The sequence below is a fragment of the Apis florea genome, unplaced genomic scaffold, assembly GCF_048593485.1.
Source record: "Apis florea isolate Af1SG1 unplaced genomic scaffold, ASM4859348v1 contig_3367_pilon, whole genome shotgun sequence".
In the NCBI taxonomy this organism is placed as follows: Eukaryota; Metazoa; Arthropoda; class Insecta; order Hymenoptera; family Apidae; genus Apis; species Apis florea.
In genome coordinates this window covers 4849929-4873065 of record NW_028256746.1, presented here as the reverse complement: position 1 = coordinate 4873065, position 23137 = coordinate 4849929, and the positions used below count along the sequence as shown (strand labels likewise).

The following is a 23137-nucleotide window of genomic DNA, read 5'->3' as shown; positions in this document are numbered from 1 at the left end:
GGATGATTGAAAAATATTCAACGAGGATTTATATTTGTGATTTCGAGAATTTTTTTAAAAAACGCTTCTTTATGTCGAAAATAACAAATTCCCCGATATAAATAAAAATTTACTGATTCAATAATTCTTCCGTGTGTACAACGTTAGATTTTTCGTTTTATCGCGAAACAAAATGCCGCTCATCGTTGAACAACTTAAGGATAAAACGAATCCTTCGAGATTAATGTTTAACTTAACAAAAATTTCAAAGTTTTCAACAACGATCCGTAAACTAACGTGGATAAAATTTCATCGACCCTTTCGTTCATTTCTTTACTTTACCGCAGTTCAGAATAAAATCGAGTATCGCGATCGATCGACAATAGTCAATCGATCCATATCGATCCTCAGCCGAGATCCTTTTCGTACGCGTTCCCACGTGCCGTTTGCATCGCGTTTGCACGCGTTAACAAGCAATGCCGTTTTCCACGCGGGCAATCTCGGTCACGAATCTGGCTACCCGGCACGAGTAAGTGGAAAGTGCTTTTAGCCTGTGCAGGAATCAGATCGCAAGTTGCATTTAACCGGATCCCATTTAACGCGATAAATATCTGTCGATGGGAGCCCGAAACGTTGCTAGATCGACGCGTTTATTTCGTGGCTGGCCCGGTTCGAGCACTTAGCTCCAGTTTTAGCTAATTTCCCGAGCGTTGATCCTTCTTCGGCCGAGCGCTCAAGGGATTCGAAACGCCGTATCTGGCAGGATTGCTCTCGAAAGACTCAGGTAGACCCCGGTTAAACTGTTTCGACCTGTGTTTGGCCAGCAGCAGCAGCTCAGCTCGTATCGTCGAACCGATTTTCCCTCGATAACGGAACCCTCTCCAATTCCGTGCAATTTTCCTGTCCTCTTGTAACGAACAATAACTATTTGCTTTGCTGCCTCGTCGAGTTGAAATCGAGAAACGTGAAAGATTACGATGAATTATGATCATGAACGTTTAACGTTCTATCAGTGAGAAAGATGTATTTAAAATTCTCTTGATTTATATAGTAAAAACGACAGTTAGTATTATTTTTAAGAGCAGGCGCGAGCGTTCTCGATCAAAGAAAATTTTTCATCCTTTCCCTCGCGAAGCTTCAGAAGAAAGTAACTCCGTTTGTACACTCGTTATTACAAAATAACTAAATATACAAAGCGCCCATCATTAGCCCATTTTTCAGTCAGGGACGATCCCCCGCGATATATCTCAATGTAATCTTCCCGTATAAAGGAATTTCATAGAATATCCAAAATGCGTTACAAGATCTCCCATTCATCCTCCAATAAAAGGGAACGAGATCGTGTCTCCTCCGAAATTGCCGAGAGATCCCGAGTATATGGAAAAACTTCGGCTCCATCGAAATCCTCATTGTCGTACCGTCTTCTTCAAGGATCGGCGATCAGGCGAACGATCGGGCGTGATTCACAATGGCGCGTGTCCGACGCCAAAAGGACCAACGTCGAAAGGAGCAACCGTGATCCTGGATGGACGAGAACGAACCGTTCGTGCAAATCGAGTCCTCGAAAACGAACGCATAATAAAGGAAAAACTAGGCCGGCCTATTCACGTGGATCCTCCGGCAGCTGCATGCCGGCCCCCGATGACCGAGATAAGTCTAATTTCGTTGTTGTCCGCCATTGAGACCGTTTGCACGCCGACGAAAATCCGCTCCAATTTTTCTCTCAAGCGATTCCCTCGGCGGTCGGCCGGTAATTCGTTCATTGCGAACGCGAGGATCGCGAGGTGCGAAATGGAGAGAGAGAAAGAGAGAGAGAGAGAGAGAGGGAGGTTGAAAGGAATCCAAAGCGATCCTGTGGCCATAGATTGCGGAACCGAATGTTTTCCGCGTTGTGAATCGTGGAAGAAAAGGTTGTTTGGGGTACGGTAGCCACGGGTGGTGTCGCGCGAGAGGCGTCGGTATTGTTGGCAAGGATTTCGCGACAGGTTTTGGGAAAACTCTCAGCGGGGGTGACCGTGGAAGAAGGATCTTCAGATTTCTGACGTTTAATCCGTCATGCGCCACTGTGAGTTTCTCGAGTAATAATAAATGGAGGGTGGTGTTGGAATTGTACCAGGGATTTCCACGGTTCGATTTCTACCGTGTAAACCGTGTAAAGCAGTAAGTCTATTATTTCCTTTTCTTTTTTTCTCTCTCTCTTTTTCTACGAGAGATAAAATAGGCGTAGACGGAAAAACTCGAAAGGTTAGACACTCCGTTATTCGCCAGATCGATCGTCGAGGCAAGGAAAATTGTCGCGTTGCGGCGAACGCCGCGAATTTAGGTTTTCATTTTTGGCTTTTTCGGCGGTTTCAATCCGCTCTCTCGTTCGACGACCAGCCCTCCCCCTCTCCCCCAATAGCGTCCACCTCTCTCTCTCTCTCTCTCTCTCTCTGCGCCTAAAACGACTACGACTAAAAACCAAAACCGTGAAAATCATAAACCGAGCGAAATGCAATGGTTGCCGCGAGAGAGTTAAAAGAACAATATACATCGGTAGCAGGAGGATTAGGTCAGGAAAATCGAGTTAGAAAAGATTGAGGGGATGCAGCGTGTACACAACGCGTAAACCGCGTACAATGCGTATTTCGAACAATCCCGAAACCGTTCGTGTATCGGGTTTTTAATTCGCGTTCCGCGCCGATAATCGGCGCGGTCCATCGTCTGCAAGAATTCCACTGCGGTGGGAAACGCAATTTCGCGTTCGCAATTTCTTTCGACATTGCGCGACAATCGGCGCAATAATCGACGCTGTGGGAAAAAATGCGCCAACGGTTTTTTACCGGCCGATAGAAAAAAACAACCGTCGATCGAACCAGTTTCCCGTTTGTTTACGCTCGTAATATCGGCAAGCAAAAGAGGGGAGGGAGGGAGGGAGGGAACTACCGTGACGAGGCATCGTGGCGAAATACCGGTCGATCGGCTGACCGATTTCTCTCTTTCTCTCTCTCTCTCTCTCTCTCTCTCTCCCTCTCCCTTTCTCCAACGAAGAGAATTCTCCTTCGAGTAAAGGAGCAAACGAAATTTCGAAATTACGGAGCGAGGAAAGAAGGATCGACGAGGCGCGGCCTGGAATCACTCGAGTACGAGGCACCACCATGGCCCGTATGAGAACCACTGAGACTGCATATCCAGAGAGCAAATTACCTTTGCAGCCCACAGGACAAAATCGTTCGTCCTTGTCTCGCTCGCGTCGGCGGGAGCACGTTCGCCTCGTTCCACCTCGTTCCCTCTCTCGCCCTTTCTCTTTCGTTCGCTCTCTCTCTCTCTCCTCTCTTTCCTCCCAGGCACACCTCTCTGTCTGCCATTCCACCGATCTCTCCCGCCTCTCTACACCCGCGCCTCACCGTCCTCCGTGGTACTCCGGCTTAATTAACTGTGTATACACTGCAGTCAACTCCTACCGTTGTCTTGCTCCCGCCAATTGGAGCTCGAGCCGAGTCCTCCACACGCCGGCGACGACGACGACGACGACGACGACGACGACGACGACACACGCCACGGGTATCCCCCGGTTTAATTCTCGCGGCATGATTTCATCAAGTCAACCATCTCCGAGTTGCATCCCTCTCGCACCGGCCCCTGTTTTCCTTTCGCTTCCTCGCTCGCTCTTTCCCCGACTTCGTCCGTTCGTTCGAGACGTCGCGAATTAATTAACCATCCGCCGGTGAGGAATAACTCTCGAAAATTCAAAGGTGGCCGCCGAGATATATAATTCAGCAAATTTATCGAGGGCGTATTCACACCGCTCGATTCTCGCTCGAAACGGTTTCGCGAAATTTTTATCCACGCGTCGTGGTGAAAAAAAGCGAGGAAAAAAGAAAGAAAAAAGGGAGGGGGAAGGAAAATTCGTCCCTCCATCAGAAATCACGAGGATGCGTGAACGAGGGAGATTCGGCGACACGACGGTCGCGGTCGATCCCTCGAAACGGTGTCGCGGGTAAAATCGCGGCGAAATCTCCTCGACGCGTGCGTTATCGCGCCCCCGTTTCATCGCGGTAAGCACGGGGAGGGGGGGGAGGCAAGAGACAGAGAAGGTCTGATGGCGGGCGCGCGCGAAAGGGAAGCGGAGAACGGCGGAGAAGTGGGAGAGACGACGATTTGGCGTGTACAAAAAGCACAAAATTTAATTTCGGCCCCCTCGCGCACGCAATATACGAGGCTTGGTATATTCAGGCCGGGAAGGGACGCGAGGTCCTCTCCAATAGCGTTTAGCGGTACGTTAACTATCATTCGGTCTCGCCCTGGGGCCAATTCGCTAACCCGTGTTTACCGATGCCCAGGGCGCTGTTAAATAAACTACGACGGGGACGACGAGAACCGGGGTCGGACAGTCGTACGCGCGATTAAAAGCGTAACCCACTTGGAGGAGGAATGATTCGCGCGAATGTTTCCCTTCTTCGATCGATCGATCGATCGTGTCCATCTCGCGGATCGAGTATATAGTTGGGCAATAAAAAGAAATCCTTTCTTCGCGACGAAACGTTGAGATACCGACATCGAGAATCGATCGATGATGGAATACGTTAGGACGAATCCGTTCAATCGTCTTATCTCTATCGATTAAATCGCTATGCGTTCCGTTCTTTATTCTTATTTATTTTCGATTTCTTCGGAACGAGGGTAGCACGAGGGTAATAATTTCATCAGAGATGGGTGAATCGAGGAAGAATCGAGATATGGGTACGCGTGTGCGTACGGTGTTTAGGCGACGTTATCAAATTTGAAATCGATTACACGGGCTTTGTCGCAAGTTCGGATCGTTGCAGATGGACCAACCTTGCTTCCTGCTGCGTGCATATGTGCCAAGACACACGGTGGAAAGGCGCGAGGCGTGCGCTCCAAGTTGCGACGTATTTATCCCTGTTGGATACCTTTGTAGCCGGTTCGAGAGGTACCCTTTCGGCCCATGTGTTCCGTTTACCGAGTTCTCTCTCTCTCTCTCTCTCTCTCTCTCTTTCGCTTTCTCTCTTGACTCCTCGTCGCTCATTTCGATCGTTTCATCCTCTCCCTTTCGCCGTATTATTACTCGTTACCAACCCATGATCCCGTGTTCGCAATAATTGCAATGGGATTTTTGTCAACGCGTATCGTTACTGGATCATCGAGCAGGATAACTTTGCAACCCGCAGAGTCGTGAGCATCCTTGCTGTTTGCGTTTTCGGATTATATAGCGTTCAATGCGATGAAATACTTTTTTTCAAAAGCCTTTGAAATTCCCTTCCCCTTATTAATACTTTCAACGATCGAGAATAACGAAGAAAAGATCGGAATTAGCCAGCAAGAATACCGAAAATTGGAATGGAAGATCGCGGCGAACGAGAACGGAAGCGAAGCGACAGCCAGAATTCGCGAAAGTGATGCGAAGACCGAGAAGTAACGAGATCAAGGTAACGGAGTTCATCCGGCTCGTTTATCGGGCGCGCGAGCTTCCAACTTCCTCTCGCCTGGATCAAGAATGCGTACGACCGAGCACCAGACAATTCTCCTTCGCTTTGCTTCCTTTCTTCTCGCCTCGTTCTCTTCTCCTCTCCTTCTCCTCCGCCTCTCCCTCGACCAGTGTCTCGGCTGTCGAAGTTGTGCGCGCGACGCTATACCTCGGTGGCGTTTATGCGAACGGAATTTACGCGTCTACGGCACATGGTGCACGGGTGACTCGGCTTTATAAATCCGATGTTCGCCGGCGTTGTGTGTCGGGATTCGGCGGTGGCGAGGCGAGGCAAGACGAGGCGAGACGAGCGCCCTCCGCCAGCCATGTTTGCGGGTTTATAAATTGGGTTCGGCGCTGGGGATTTTTCTATTAGGACAAAATTGGTTCTTTCAACCGCCACCAGGGCGGTCGGTCCTTCCCTCTCCCTCCCCCAGGCCTCGTCGTTTCAGAACCGACGGCGTTCCACGCTCACCCGAACTCGTCGATCCTCTCTCCCTGTGTACGTCCCTCCTCATTCTCTCTCTCTCTCTCTCTCTTCTCTCCCCTTTCCCGCCTAAAACCTCTCTCCTTTCAATCCTCCGCCTATCTCTCTCTCTCTCCATCCCTGTCTACCTCTCTTGCTCCCTGTCGTAGCTTCTCATCCGGCTGTCCTCGTCGCGAGCGAGAGAGCGAGAGGTCCGCTGTGATGGGGTGATTTGCCAGGGGCTGATGTGCCTCCCCGGTAAGGGGAGGGGATGCTCGTGGCAGCTCTCAAAAGTCGATATTTCCGTCACCGGTGTTATCGGTGTTTCCTACATTCTGTGTCCAGCGTCACCATAAACGAGGTTACCGATCAAAGTGCCGCCGCCGTCGTCGTCGTCGTCGTCGTCGTCGTCGTCGTCGCCGCCGCCGCCGTTCTCCCTCACCGTCTCTCCGACTTCCCGCGGATCCAATCCGCGTCTGGATGGATTCTCGCCACCGATCGTTTTCCATCTTTCCAATCGCTCTCCCCAATCGACATTGTTACCTGTAGTTCTCTAACTTTATTCTCGAGGAAAAATATTTTATCGTGCGCCAATTCCGATCCTATAATTCGATCTGTTTCCGTGTAACGGGACAGATTTCGTATTTCATACTTTCAATCAATCGATCTTCGGTAACTCGTTGCGAAGCCATGAAAACAACGGTCGTTCATGGAAGCTCAAGCCTCTCAGCTTCTCCTATCATCTCGACGAGGCTAATTAGACGATTTTCAGCGAGTTTCGCGCCAGAAATTGCCACGCGAAATAAGGTAATTCGGTTAAACGGTGCCACTCGAGACTGGTTTCCAAGTGTGAGACTGCTGATCAAACTATCAACCGCGAGCACACCGAAACACTTTCGGAATCGGTCTTTATTATTAGCCTCCCTATTCGACGATTTCGTGCCGGCGATACTTATCGAATACGGGAGAATCTAATTGGTCGGCGCCCGTTCGAAACAAACCGCCGGCCAAATTAATTTTATTCGCGTCGCGCGATTAAGAAGCCGATTGTTCGCGATTTATCCGACTTTAAGTGGCGTTATTTTTCTCTTCGCCGTTTCTTTTCCCCTTCCTTCCCGCCTCTCGCTCCTCGCCCCTCTTCTCTTTTTCTCTTTATTTCTTTTTTCTTTTTTTTCTTCCCCTCTCCCCTCGGTTTTCGCTCCGTCGTCGGTGATTCCAGCTAATTAGCCGCCGCCATTTTTCCATGGGGCAACCTATTATCGGCCATTGAGGCAAGAACCGGCTAGCCGGAATAGAAGTTTAATGAGGTTTACCGCGGCGATTTCGCGAGTATCCCCGTAAAACGGGGGCTGATTTAAAACGCTGAAAACGAACGATTTAAAAATCGACGATATCGCCATCTCTTTTTCGCGCGAATCTCTCTCCCCCTCCCTTCCTCTCTCCATTTTTTTCGCACGACGTAAATTCGTTTCCAAACTACTAATCGAGACGATTAAAACGACGGATTAAACGTTACTTATATATACGTTCATTTTTAATCCTTTAATGGCCAATAACAATAACGTTCTTTAAACCTGCACTTGGTCGTACCGTTAAACGACATTGTCATAACAGACCATTCCTCGGACGAGAAAACGCGTTCTGTAAGCGCGCGCAAGGGTGACGGGGGCTAGTCGCTGCAAATATAATAAAGGAAGATAATGGAACCGGCTTCCGTAACGAGCAACAATCAAATCGTGCTGTCTCTCGATTCCTTCGCTCGACGTGTCTCTCTCTCTCTTCTCCCCTCCCTCCACTCCACTCCCTCTTTGTCACCGCGAAACGAACAATAACGCAAGTTATATATACACGATAGGCTAGAGACCGGGTAAACCCGGTCGTCCCGTTGCCGGGGAAAATTATTCGATTTGCCCGCCGAGTGAGACTCGAAAGTTATCGAAAGTCCCTTGAGGGGGAGGTGGGGCCAGCCGTAAGAGGGTGAGTCCTGGTCATTTGGCTTGACTTCATAAGTCATTAGAATCAGAAGGTTGAATCGAGTCGTTTGCCGCGGAAACACCCGGTGTGCACGCGCGGCCGAAAGAGGACGGGGACAGTGGTGTGGCGTCGACAAACGATGTATAAACGCGTGCACCACCGCGGGGGTTGCGGAGCCCGCGAGAGCGGAACGAAGAAGGACAACGCGGCGGAGGGGGTTGGGCGCCTAACCAAATTACATCAATCCCATTTCACATCGTTTTGACATGGCAATTGAGTTGAGTCCCGCGCAACTGTTGTGTTTTTGCTCCGTGTTCAGGAGCGAGAGGAATCCGCCGAAACGGGGAGGGGGAGAGGAAAGAGGAAGAAGCGAGGGAAGGAAGGAAGGAAGGAAGAGAGGAAGAAGCAACGCAGCCGTCGTAGTCGTCCTCGTGTTCGTGAGGATCTAGCCCTTGGCGGGGCAGAGGAACGTTTCAAGTTTTCACCCCTCCGTTTTGGAGCGGGCTGCGCGAGAGAGGTTGCTCGAGCGCTAGCTGGATGGCGAGGGGGCAAGTGCCTTAACTTTTCCTTATCGAAAATAAGTCGTTAGCCGGCCTTTCATCTTTAAACGAGTTTTCGCGGTGCGCTGAGTTTTTACCCTCCGAGATTTCTCCCCCTCTTTCTCTCTCTCTCTCTGCTTCTCGCTCCTCCCTCCTCCCCACTGTGCAGCCACTTTTGCTCGCATTACCTCGGTTTAAGGGATTTTTCAATTTCATCGTGAGAAGCTAATTTAATTTCTCCGCTGTACCGATGCCGCGCAAAGGACCGATTATCCGCTGACACTTGTCCGCGACTTCCCTCCGCGATGCGTCGACGCAATTATCCGCGTGGGTGTGGATCCGAGTTGATGTATACATATATATATAAGTGATCGAGTCGACGAAATGTTACTCGTCGAGATGTTGTTGCCCCTAATTGCCCCTGCTGCTCCTCGATCCAATCCAACTAGGCTGCGACGAGTTGGAGCGAATTCGTTACAACCTGTTTCTCGCTTTATTTTTCTAACGAGCTATTAAATATTCAGCAGCCGTAATAGCCTGGAGTTTAATTAAAGCGACACTGTAGCGGCAACCTGCTTACAAACATCTTTCACGGTGCTCGTGTATATATATATATATATGTATACCGTTAGAACTCCATCAAACTTTTTTCCCTCTTCCTCCCCTTCCCGGATCATTGTGTAGCAGGGTGATCTTTAATTAACGCCACTGTGCTTTAAGAATATCGAATTGAGCGCTCTTAATTTATCGTCAAATGCGGAAAAAGTTCGAAACGGCACACTTATCCTTGATCTGAATTTTAAATTGGCTAATCGTTTTCGAGTCGCTTATTACGTTATTTACGCAATGAAAAGAAAGGAATTATATATTAATACGAAAAATCAGTATATAAGGGATGTTTGTTTGACAAATTATTTTTTGCGATAAAAGCGAAACGACGAAATTATCTTTCAAGGTTATTATTATTAGTTGCCATTTTGAACAGCAAACGGTAACGAAAAGATTTCTGGAGTTTCGATGAAGAGAAATAATTGAACGGTTCGTTTCGAATTGATCGTTTTCGGGAGAAAAATTATTATTCAAAGGATAAACAGAAACTACTTTTATCGTTACATTTATCGTCACTCGACGATATCATCTCTTTTTTACGGATAAAGAGGAAAAATAATTTCGTATCGTTTGAGGGAATGGAAAAATAAAATTAAACAGGGACGAAGAGGAGAAAGTTGGAAACGTGTTGCCTCATTGTCGCTCGGCAGGGGGAAGCAAAGGGGGTCCCCTTCCTCTTTCAGCCTCGTGGCTTAGAAGAGTACAATACTGTAAAACCGCCACCAATCCGCTTACCAAGTGACATCTTTACGCAATTACCAATAATTGGTGGTTGGTCGAGGCGCAAAGCCTCGTAAACCTAATTAGGACAAAGAATGCAATCGGAGACGTTGCGCACGAGGGGTGGCTCGTTCCGCTCGCCGATAATACCACTTTCTCCTCTTCAGATATATTTAAAATGAGATATACTTCTTTCGTTTTTCATCCTTTTTTTTTTTTTTTAAGCTTAATTTACCAATCTTATTTTAACGTTAATTTTCTTTCCCATTTCAATCCCATCCGATGAAACGTTATACACGAAAGAAGTCGAAACGTAATGTTACGCGAGCTAATTACCGTATGTACAAATTAAAGATACACAGAGTTGGTTAGTAGTGGAACAAGATTTAAAACTAGCGGTGCGTTCAGACGTATTTTCAAAAGCGAGTTAATCTTAATTGGATTCGTTGATTATTTATATCGTAATCGGGTTAACCGCGGTAAACGAAGGTAATTTATACCTGGTTGTGTCGTTCCTTCGTTTGGGAAGAAAATTCGAAGCAAAAAAAAAAAAAAAAAAAGAGAGAGTGGAATCGAATCGTGGAAGGAATTGGCCGGTTATAAAACGCGTAGTATTCGCATTTCTATAATTAATCGAAATCTAGGACGCGTTCCTCGTTTCGTAACGAATGGAAAACAACGATCGTTTCGTATCGTACGCGTGTCCCATGTGTTCGCGGCTCATTAACATTACCGTTTGCCTGGTCACCGTTTTAACCGTGACTCGATCTCCCTCTGAAACGAGACGCGGACCCGTAATCGATTCACGTAGACGCGGACGTGATAATCGCATTATCGAAATCGAGTAATAATCAAATGAAAGCATTTCGCCCCGACCCAGATGAGCGTCTTAACGAAGTTCCACCGAATTATCAGCAATTATCGGTCCTTCGGTGTAATTCCGTTAGCGTTCCGTTCGAAGTTGGAAAAGGCGGCAACTAAAAGCTCGCTCCATCAAAAGGTCAAATCGGATTTCAGCCTCGAGAAACGGGCTGGGAATCCTCTCGATTAAATCACAATTTTCCTCCCTTCTCCCGCGCGAACAATACGCGAGGAAATTCGGCCTCGATTCGAGCCATTTTTCAAACGAATTTCCTTCGTTTCGCGCGGCAAAGTGAAATTTCTATCGAGATATCGAGATATATCGCGGAAAGAGGGAGGGAGGGGGAGGAAGAGAGAGGAGAGAAGAGGGACGGAAACGGAACGATCGAAGGGAATTCCTCCTCGACGAGCCGCGTTCGCGTGTAACCGATACGTTTGTAAAGGAAAACCGAGAGAAATCCAAACGTTCGTTCCTCGAGGATAAAATTTCCCTCCCTCGGATATACCACTCTCGAGATACAATCGAACCTACGTAGTTACACGTAGAACATAGACGGAGAAATGAAGAGGAATCGCGAAGAAAGAATCGCGAAAAAGCGTTTCGGATGGATAAAGGATGATTGGACGGAAAGGGAAAGGGGTGGAAGGAGGGTGGAGCGGAGAAGGTACGTAAACACACACGTTGTCACAGTTGGGAAAGCACTTCTGTCAGAGTGGGTCTCTCTTTCTGAAACCCCGTTGGCTTACACCAAGGTGGCGGACAAGGTGAGGAAAACGTCTCCTACTTCTCTCGACGACGTGTGGCGACAATTCTATTGTGCATTTCATTCGGTCGGTCGCTTTGAGATACAAGCACGCATACACTTCTTTGTCCCGCACGGAAGGTGCGGCAACTGCGGGGTTACGAGTGAGAGGGGGGAGGGAGATGCACAGGAGGATTAGGAAAGGTAGAGAGAGGTATTTTGACACCCCGTATAATGGCTCGACCGCGGGGTGCACCCAATTAGGTAACGGTGGGGCGTGAAGAGCCCCGGTTTGCGCCCGAAATAAGATACAAAACTATCTCGTGAGCGTAGAAAGCGACTGAATGCGCGGAAACATTCGACCCTATTCACCAGATTCGTTTAGGATTTTTTCTTACCTCTCGTAGAATGGAGATGTTTAGAGACATTGTGACGTGTTAGACAATGCGTCTCCTACTTTCAGGGGATAACTTCCTTCAACAATTTCGTTCAACGTTTCTTGTACGATAATAAAAGAATTGCGACGACTCTAATGGAATTTCGTTACGCATTTTCCTTACGTTCGAAACGTTCGAATTTTGCTTAAAAGAAAAGAAAGAAAGAAAGAAAAAAAAGATCGAACTCGAATCGAATTTCTTTACAACTATCGAGTGGTATCAACTTGGGTAGTTCGATGCGCGAATGATAGAATTGAGCCATCCTATCGTTGAACCGTTAACAAGAAAAAAAAAAAGAGAAAAAAAAGAGAGAGAAAAAAAAGAAAAAGAAAGAAAAAAAAATAAATTTATCTCATAATCACGTACGGCTTGGATCGAGTCAAAGTTCACGGGGTGACACGATTCTTTCCAATAATCTCGCGCCCGTGGAAGGAAATTTCCCCGCGCCGCGGAGTGGAAGCCGAACGAGCGCCTCCTCCCGAACGAACGAATCCTCGAACGACGATCGACCAATACGAGGCGAGGCGACACCGTTTTCAGCGGGAAAATAATGAAATTTGCAGCATAATCGGTAGGCAATTCATAGTCGCTGAGTGGTTTCTATTAAGGCTAACGACAGCCGGCACCGAAGGGGCGCTACGAGGCACTCGAAGGAAGACAATCTCCCGTGAGGAGATGGGCCTTTTTTTTCATCCCCCTTTCGCGCGACTCAGCCTCCTCTTGATCCTCGTCTCGTTCTCCACCGCCAATCGTGAGGATCTATTTCCTATCGGCGGACCTATCGTCTCCTTTCTTTTTCACCTCTTTGCCCTCGAGAACCGTGCCACACCATTCCTCCTCCCTCCTCCCCTTCTCTAGCCTTCCTCCGCGCGCTCTCCTCCCTCTTTATTTCACCATCCTCGAATCTTCGCCGTTCCTCTATTCGGCTTCAACCTCGCTCGCCTATCCGGCTCTTTCCATCTCACCTGTGGAGCTCGCTCCGTGGAGGGGGGGAGGGGATAGGTTCAGGTGGGAAGCAAGAGTAAGCGGAATCGTCGAGAGAGTTGATTTTAGGTCGGCTAATGTCGTTTCGCTTTTAATGAACTTCTCCGTTCGTTAAGTACGTTTCTCCATCTCCGTCGCCTGCCAATCCGCGGACCAGTTTCTTCTCCCTCGAAGGACTCTCGATCGGATCCCCTTCCTCCTCTTCCCCCTTTTTTTCTCCTTTTTTTCTTTTCTTTCATTTCTTTCATCGGTGATCGGTCACCAACCGCTACTCGTTTCGGGGATATTTTGCGGCAAACGATTTCTTTTCTTTTCGACCACCTTCCTCGGATGAAAATGGGCGAATCTCGTTCGTTAAATTCGTCGAACTCTGTGATCCTCGTTGCAAGTCCATCGAGGAAGCCACGTACACCCACGTACTTTTGTAGTTTTGTACTTTTGTATCGATTATAATTCGTCGAGCGAGATGTCGCTATTATGAGAATGAACTTGATTTCTTCGTTCTTCGTAATTTGAAAAGAGAAGGACGTCTCTCGCAATGCTAGATCGCACATATATATATATATATATATATATATCATATTTATTCGATTTTCGGAAAACACTTTGACGTACGAGATTCGACGTACGGGATTTCTGGAAAAGGCGAGATTAAAAAATATCGACGAGAGACGAGAAGGAATAAGTTCGGTCATCGCATTCGATAGTCGCATCTAATCACGCACAATTACGTACGTACGTATCCGATGCTTGTTTATTACTGTTCTGTTAAATAAAATACGATTGTTGCATCATGTAACTTGTAAGTTGGAAAAATAAGTTGTTTCGCGAAGATTCAAAGAAGAAAAATTCGATAATTGTTCATACCGTGACGAATATCACTTATGCAACTTATGAAAATATCAGTTTATCTGACCTCGAGCTCTTCCTTATTTGCAATGATAAACTGAAACACTTTTTCTTATTATCACAACTTATTATTTTTTATTATTTTTAATAAAAGTCTGTGTCTACCACATGTCATCTTATTCCGATTAATTTTTTAACTGATGAACACGCGGATAACCTCTAGGGATCAGCTAATTAATGATCACTTTCGTGTTATTTTATAGCGCGATATTCAAACGAGGTATCGTAGCCTCGTGTTTTATCGGTATGTTTTTTTTATACAAAAATTTTTATACGAATACTTTTCAAATACTTTTTATATATATATATATATTATATTAGTATCATAAAAAAAAAATCGTATTAAAATGCTATCGTATTTTCTAAAAATATTTCTTCGAAATTGGAAACAAATTGTGTTGAATATATATCATTTTCTTGACACTTGTTATTAATGAATCGTGTCAAATTCAAGATCGATATTTATGAAAGTTTTTACTCTTTTATTAATAATGTTGACGAATGATATAAGACGATAACCGGAATATACGTACATTGTTTTCATTGATAATAAACGCGATAATTGTCCCATTACATTACATCTGCTTCGTGTTTATTCGCGATCAACATTAGTTGATTTATTAGCAAATTGTTAGATTATTAATAGTTAGATTTATTAGCAAATGGAAGATCACATCGTAATAAAAGTTATTTAAACGATGATCTCTACAACAATCAATTAATCTTATTGTTTGAACACCTTCGAGTCATAATTTATTGTAACGTCAGTGAAATCTTTAAAAATTCGAGTATGGAATTCGAATCGAGCAAAAATCGAAATCAAGAATAATAATAGCCTTTTTCTCGTAATCGTATAAACACGATATCGTGCGAAAGGCGGTGGATGTTAATTAAATTTGTGAGAGATAATAAAATCTTCCTTCTCCATTCTGTTTCCAAATTCGTCTAATCATTTTTAATTTTGATCGACGATCACGGACACGAGCTTTTTACAACGTCACACAAATATATGTTTTCCCATGTGTCGAGCAATCAACGTTGAAAGTATGGTAAATTTGTGGACGAAAGGAGATAAAGATGATGCTATCATGGATTTTACATAATCAAACAGTCAGTCCGATATAATTCTGTCACGTGTCTGAGAATGTGTGCGATTTCTTACACACCTATATCTCTCCACCGACTGTTATGGATCCATTTCAGAACAATTAAATTTCATCATAATGAATTGTTACATCAGATTATCCATTAAAAATCCATTTAAAAAAATTCCCATTATTTTATTTTCATCGTTATTTCTTTTCTTTTTTTTTTTTTTTTTTTTATATTCAACACACCTTCCTCAAGATATCAGCTATTATTATTAGTTTACAAATCATCGAGTAAATTTCGCTTCAACTTTTATCCAGGAAAATTCATTACAACAAAAGATTTATCACTCGGTTTACCCTTCGGATAAACTTCCCTCTCCCCCTCTCTCCGTAACTTTCAATAACATTATTGCACGAGAAAGGAACGCAGCAACCGAGCAAACGTTCGGTATTTCTTGCATCAGAATAAACACTTACGAAATTCCATGTATATTAGATTAGCGGAGGAAAAAAGAAAGAAATAACAACTGGCGTGCTCCCGAGATTCTCTGGTGGGAGTCGCTCGCTTCGCGACGAACCAATGCAGATACTTTTCACACGTGTGTACGTATATACGTATATACGTATATACACACGTGTATACACGAAATGACCGATATTAAAGGGTGAAGAAAAAAAAAAAAATAACGAATCGACACCGATTAATTATTCTTCGTTTCTCGGCATGTGCGTCACGAGGGCGTTCGTTGAATGCCCACGAATCGAATCGAGTCGTCCTTCTTGCTCATTGATCATTGAGCATGATCATTGGTGGTGGTGGTGAATAATGGAATCGACTCGCTTATCGACCTCGCTCCCCGATGATTTCTCACGGCGTGAATATATCTCTGTTTTTCGAATTTCTTCTCGATTCGAAGAGAGAGAGAGAGAGAGAGAGAGAGAGAGATCGAAGAAGGGAGGAGAGGAGAGAAAGGTGACGAGCCACGTTCCACGATAAAGGCACACGCGCGCACAGCCCCTTTGACGGAGGGTGGAGGAGGAAAGATCGAGAAGAACGCGAATTTTTTCCTACTTTGGAGAGAAGATAGTGGTAGCAAGTCAAGCTGGTGGACGAGTAATTTCGTAACGTTACCAATTAATCTCGTCACGTCCCGCTTGGACGATGTAATCGTTGGACATATAGAAAAAGGTTTATACGAAACCCCGGTGTTTTGCTCGATTTTACTTACGGCGATATTGGATTTTATCCCGATATTGGAGTTTTAGTAACAAATGGCTAGTTCGATTTGATTAGTCTCTTTTTTGCCCTAGAGTAATATAGTTTCAGTCCAATTTTTTTCCCTCCCCTCCCCCACCACGGATTGCAATCATGGTGTTATCAAGGGAGGGGCAAGGATAATTGCACTTTTGGTATTGTTGATCCCCGTATTGGTAATTGCCTTGAGAACATTAACGATGCCGGGAACCGGGTCAGTTTTACTAAAAGTCTTGCTACCGTCCGTTCACGCGTTTCATACACTGATCTTTATTACGTCAGATACCGTACGAGCAGATGTGTTGCGAATCTTTCATCAGAAATTCTGAAAACTCTGAAGTATGGAAAAATCCGGAAAACCCGGATTTCCCTGCTCTCGCGATCGAATATGTAAATAAAAAAATTTAAAGAACGATTGACGATTAATAAACGATAAACTTACTTTTATTTTTCCGCGTTTCAACAATTTGGATCACCCTTTCGTTCGTTCGTTGACTTCGAAAGAAATTTTCATTACGATGAATTGTACTTTGATCCTTTATTTATATATATTCGATGTTTCGATATCGATATTCATAAAAAAAAATTGTTTCTTCCATGCCTGAAAATGAACACGTGTATCAATTTACAATTAACCTAAAAAAAAAAAAAGAAAAATATTATTGTTTACAGTATAATCTAAATCGATCGATAATAGCCATATTAATTATGCAATAATATTAATAAGTTCGCTATTGTTTATCAAATTCTATAAATTACTTAATCTTTTGAATATTTCGTCATCCTAAACGATACTAATTACACTAATATTCCGATATTCTTGATAGCGGTGATGAATAGACAGCTATTAGTATCTAAATACAAGAATGGTGTATATCTTTTTGAATATGTTAATGCTTTCTGACGCAACCAAAGCTATCGCTAAATATAAAAGCTGGATAAACTGAAGCGCTTCTATCAGTGTTGTTAATATTACCGTTGCTGTTCCATGTGAAAAAGAATGTGTTGTTGAACGATTCATCTTTTTTTTTTTTTTTAAAAATTCCCACTCAATCGTTCTCTGCCCTCTTGCCAGGGGTGTGTTTACGAAATATATCGAGGTTTTTCACGAAAAAAATCATATTTTTTTTCCATCGTTCCCTTCTCCCTTTTCCTCTTCTCTTCCGTTCTCGACCGATTCGATATTTGAACTCGCGTCACTGAAATTGGACGTAAAGGTGAAGAGCGGGAAGTCACGTTCGAAAGAGAGCGAAGAAGTAAAGATGCATAATATCAAGGAAAAATTCGACATCGATTATTCGTCGTTCAGGAACGAAATCTCGAAACGTAGAAGACCGGCGACCACCAGGGAATTGAGTAAGGAGATTTTCTTTTCTCTCTCTCTTTCTCTCTCTCTCTCTCTCTCTCTCTCTCTCTCTGTCTCAAACATCCTATATTTGCCGATAAACGATTGGCCAAAGGAAAAGAAGAAGAGAAAAAAAAAAGAAACGAAAGAATAGGAGGATGATCCCCTCCAACTAAAGAAATGTTCTTCTTTCGCGCGTGTTTCAGCGAAAATAGCGTATTCGGCGCCGAAGAGCGTGGTCTCGTTGGCGGAGGGTATGCCGAATGAAGAAACCTTCCCTTTCACGGAGATCTCCATCAAACTTAACGATGGATCGTCTTTCACCCTTGACAACGGAGAATTGGGCGCAGCTTTGCAATATATTCCCACTCAGGGTTACCCGCCGCTTCTTCAGGTAACCGAAAATTCCATTTCACCAGAAATAATTTGTCCCGCGAGTTGACAATTACACGATCACCGACGGGGAAAATTTTGATTGATGCGAATGATTCGTCGCGTAAATAAATATTTCCCCTCCTCTTCCTTTCGTATAATTATAATTTATACACAAAGGTTTTCGCGGATAAAAGAGAATGCAAGTTCGTTTAAGGAGGTTCGTTGAAATTTAATTGAAACGTAAATGAAAATGTTGGAAAATTTACATTAGACGTGCAAATTAATTCACTGCCTTTAGATTTATCTCTTTCTCGTTTTAAATGGATATTTTTAAATTATAACAATTTTTAAGAAATCTCATATATATATATATATATATGATTCCCCTATATTCGTTTTGAGATTCACGCTCGTTCAAAAGGGAAGTTAAGAGATGTTTAAATCGTTCTAAAATATTAATACCGTTGTTATTGCGAAATTCGATAAAATCCACGTGACCAAGATCTCGAATAATACTCGAGCTAAATAATTATCTATAAATCGCGGATGTTTTATGTATAAAAAACTTAAAAACGCGTAATAAAAATCTGACAAAATGAATACGCGATAACGTAAAAAAGGGGGAAAAATATTCGAAGTATAATATATCGAAGGCAAATGTCTATTTAATACCTATTTAAACTGGTTCGTTCTCACTTTTTTTTTTTTTTTCCTCTGCTTTGAAATAACGCAATTGCCTTCAATATGTTTAACAACATTGGATATTAAATTGGTTTCAGACCCTGAGGGAGTTCCAGAGAAGGGCGCACGCACCTCCCTTATGGGAGAGCCGCGACATCATAATCGTCTCCGGATCCCAAGATGGATTAAGCAAAACTCTCGAGGCCATACTCGAACCTGGCGATCCACTCTTGGTGCACGATCCTTTCTACATGGGCATAGAAATTGTGGTTAGTAACAAACGAATTCTTTTCCTTTATCCTCGATCACGATTATTTTCATCCATGCGCATTTTCTTTTCCGCATTCTAAATTTTGAAGATATTCTTTCTCTCGAATAATTGTCGTGTGAAAGTGAACGTATTTTATTCTTTCTTTTGCGCTTAATTAATTAAAACAACTTTTATTTATCTTCTAATTTTTGTAACAAATTTTCTTCGTGGAACATATTTTTTTTTTTTTTGCTAAAAAAGGGACAGATCCATTTTAAAAATTCCAAAAAAAATGTGTTATGTTATATTATTCATCATCTATTATATTTTGATTGAATTATTCAATTTTTTTTTTTTTTTTTTTTGTTTTCTTATCTTTTCTTGTCTCGATCGATAAATCAGCTTCGTGATAAATAATTCTCGATATCTTTCAACTGTACATAACAAACAGCTATAATAATTGTATACCATTGACAAACGATAAATAATAGACACGGTTTGAAATATATATCCGTCGATGAGTTGGCAATTTTATTTTTAGAGATTGGCAAAGTAGATTCGAGGAAAATCATTTTTCGATTTCAGGTCTCGCCGCATAAGGTAGAGTTGATCCCGATCCCTCAGGATGAGCACGGTTTGATTCCAGATATTCTGAGGGAAACGTTGAGAAACAGAAAGCTGTCTGGAAAGAAAATGCCGAAAATAATGTACATAAATGCCACCGGAACGAATCCCACCGGTGTCGTTCTTCCTTTGGAAAGGCGAAAGGAGATCTATAGGATAGCTTGCGAGTACAACTTCTTGATCCTGGACGATGATCCTTACCACTTCATGCACTTCGAGGAGGTGAATCAACATTTTTTTATTCTTCCTATATCTTATTTCTTCTTTTTCTTCGTTTCCTATTTCTATCTCTTTAATCTTTTCATTCGTTTATTCCTCCTATCTCACTTTTAAAGTTTAAAAATACTTTTTTTATTTTTTAATAACAACTCGCCAATGGAAAAATAATCATAAGATAACGAGAAATAACATAATGCATTTGTAATGTTCAAGATTTTGAAAATGTTCAATATCTACGCACATCGATATAAGTCAACTTATAAATGATATCACGAAATGTTTAGACTAAAACAATAGGAATAATTATACTTTACAAATATATATAATATGTATATGCTTAACAATTATATCTTTTATCGATACAACACAATACAATACAATACAATGATTATACGAATAGCGATAAAAGAACAATTATATTTGCTGATTTAGTATTTACAAGTTTTCGCAAAAACATTTAAAGTAAATATTTTAAATATTTTAAAAGGAGTGATACGTGCAATTCATGAAAAGAAAAAAAAATTATATTACGATGTTCATAAAATCTTCTAATTACCTTGACCGGTATAATTTCATAGAGCATTTCAATTTCACTCGGAATATTTGACGAAATAGTTAAAACCATAGAATCGTCGAATGAATATCAATCATCGTTCCGACCAATTACCCAAAATATCATTTAGTTTCTAAATTAATCATGCCAAATGTTATTCCACGTTCGACTGGCTGAAATAACAGCGTGGACAATTGGTCATTGCGCGCCGACCAATTTTTGATAGCATTTTGAGATCCATTGTTCGGATGCACATAGGTGGAACCAAAATCGTTCTTATCCCTGGACACCGAAGGAAGGGTAATTAGGTTTGACTCCTTCTCTAAAGTGGTCAGTAGCGGTATCAGATTGGGATTCATCACGGCGGCGGCTCCATTGATAGCCAGTATAGAGCTCCACTTGCAAAGCAGCCATCTCCACGCCTCTACGTTATCCCAGGTTGGTAGAGTTGTTTTTCCATCCCTTCCAAGCTTCGGTGTTTCCCACCGTCGGTACAATATCCTTAAAGTAATTCGAAGCGAGAAATATTCTCTTTAGATAGAAAATAAATTTCATCCATCCCGATTGTAATCTTATCGAAGCACGATAATATGGATATTATGAAATTGGATCAGATGAAATTCGATAATTAAATAAATTTTCAATTCTCGTCCCGATATTTAAGATCATCGTTCTCCAAATTTAATTCCAATTTATTATAACGATTATTTATAACGTAAGGAAAGATTAATCGGTATAATAATTAATAAGTATGACTCGTTATCCGAATTGTCATCTTATAAATTTGCGATTATTAATTCTTATTATTATGCGATTCTGAAAAAATTTTTAAACTTTCGTTTAATTTCTCGTTGCTTGATCGTTTTTAACTGTGAGTAAATATCTTAAATTTATAGACCATTTATTTAATTGTTGTAATTATTCAATAATGAAAAGAAAAAAGCGATTGTATAAATCACGAATAGATACGATTCTAATCGCGAATAAAATTCATGTCACTGTACGCTTAGTAAAGATATAGATATATGTATAGACGTAAATATTATTCATCCAATATGATGAAATCGTGTGAGAAATATGGGGAACATTTTCACACGCTTCGCGCAATTATCAGTGATGGCGCGTGTCGGCTGTTATCGCAAATATAAACATAGATTAACAATTATCATCGGTTGCGAATGTAAAACAGAGGCTATTTCTTTACCCGCGTAATCTTTAATCTTTACGATTACCCGCTGTTTCTAGGCAATACTGTACAGACTGATGAAATTATGGGGATACGATGGGATGATAAACCATTTCAAATGGATAAGGCATTTCTATAAGAAACGAAGGGATGCTATCGCTAGATTCGCTGAAAAACACTTGAATGGTTTGTATAAACATGATTTGCATGTGCAAATAATGGATAATCGTTATCAAGCGGTGTAATGATTTCGTTGAAAAATATTTTTTTAACATTCGACTTGAATTGAATCGTATTGATAAATAAATAATAAAAAAGAATAATACGTTAATTTAATACACTTAATTAATAACCTTCCTTTCTTTTTTTCTTTCTTAAAAACAATAATTATTTAATGTTTAAAAAAAAAATAAAAAAATATAGAAGCATATATTTTACAGGTTTAGCAGATTTCACCATTCCAAGTGGAGGTTTTTTCCTATGGATTAAGGTACGAGGTATTAATGACACTTGGAAAATACTTATGCAGCGAGGAATCGCAGAAGGTGTGATAATGACACCTGGTGCACCTTTCATGAAAGATTCTACCAAACCTTGCAACGCCATCAGAGCTAGTTTTTCCAAAGCTTCTTACGAAGAAATGAATCTGGTAAATTTTAACGATTAAATTCAAATTTAATTGTCGAATTAAATTTATCGAAACATTTGAGATGAATGGAAAGTTACCTTTGTTCGATACATTTAAAGACTTACTTGTTTTAATTTTCAGGCAATGGAGAGGTTGGCAAATTTAATCAGATCCGAGTTAAATAATAATTCATTTGTAAATGGAAACTCGTTCATCAATTAAAAATATCTTATGTGAAAAATTAATGACAAAGATAGCATTACATTATAAAACTTTTATCGGTGGAGGGATGTTCAGTAGAATATCTTATGTGGGTATGGTAGAAATCTTTGTACCGAATGATGAAAACTTACCAACTACTACTAACGTAGAAAAAAACTATTGTGATTATTAAAAATTCTTTTAAAATATTTCGCATCTTATCTGCTAGAGGACTGTAAGATCAAACTTTTCGTTTAATATTTAATATTTAATACATTTTAATATCTATGGCTTTGTCTATTAATTATTACGCCATTAATTTTTACGCCATTTGAAACGTTTCATTCAATCTATGATATTTTTATCTATTGATAATTAAAGCAAAACAATTTTTTAAATAAATTTTGAATAAACATTGTATAAACATTGAACGTACTTAACTATTATAGGAATACCTAGACGTATAAATTTAATAATTCGTATATTTATTGTAAATCGACAATGTATTGTATAAATTTTAAATATCTTGTATAAAAAAATTACCATTTTGTAAATAAAATTCAACTGAATTGAAACACATTTTTCTTTTTTTATTTTTATATCTTTCATTTGGCGCATTCGTCATAATTTATTTAAGCTCAAAATTAATAAATTTACATATAAATCTCTAGAAATTCATCGATTACTTATAAGTTTGTTTAAAAATAAGATAAAACAAGGAATATAAAAACATGATGACGAAAATCAAAGAAAGAGAAAGGGAAAAAGATTACAGAATCGAGGGATAGGGATGGACAAAACTCTTTCACTCAACGCTAAACATTTTAACTATCAATTAATTGAACAAAATTAATTTAATCTTAAGAAAGATCCATCTTTCCTCGATCAATCGTGTCAACCAATGTTCCCTGCTTTTCTAATATATTTGCAAAATTCACTTTTTTAAAATAAGACGAAAAATAAATCCATTCCAATTAATTTCTTTGGCAAACATGATGAATACTAGTCTACATTTTTGCTAATCTATTTAGGAATTGACCA

General features: G+C 41.6%; 1 protein-coding gene across 1 annotated transcript; it reads left to right on the top strand.

Annotated features, from left to right (window-relative positions):
* Window positions 1–16996: 16996 nt before the first annotated feature.
* On the top strand, window positions 16997–22675 carry LOC100868696 (kynurenine/alpha-aminoadipate aminotransferase, mitochondrial). Its single transcript, XM_003695605.4, has 8 exons — window positions 16997–17390; window positions 17586–17773; window positions 18534–18704; window positions 19271–19531; window positions 20340–20519; window positions 21327–21453; window positions 21708–21916; window positions 22037–22675. Exons 1-8 carry the CDS (start codon window positions 17297–17299, stop codon window positions 22115–22117), a joined length of 1311 nt encoding a protein of 436 aa, XP_003695653.1. The 5' UTR covers window positions 16997–17296; the 3' UTR covers window positions 22118–22675.
* Window positions 22676–23137: the final 462 nt, after the last annotated feature.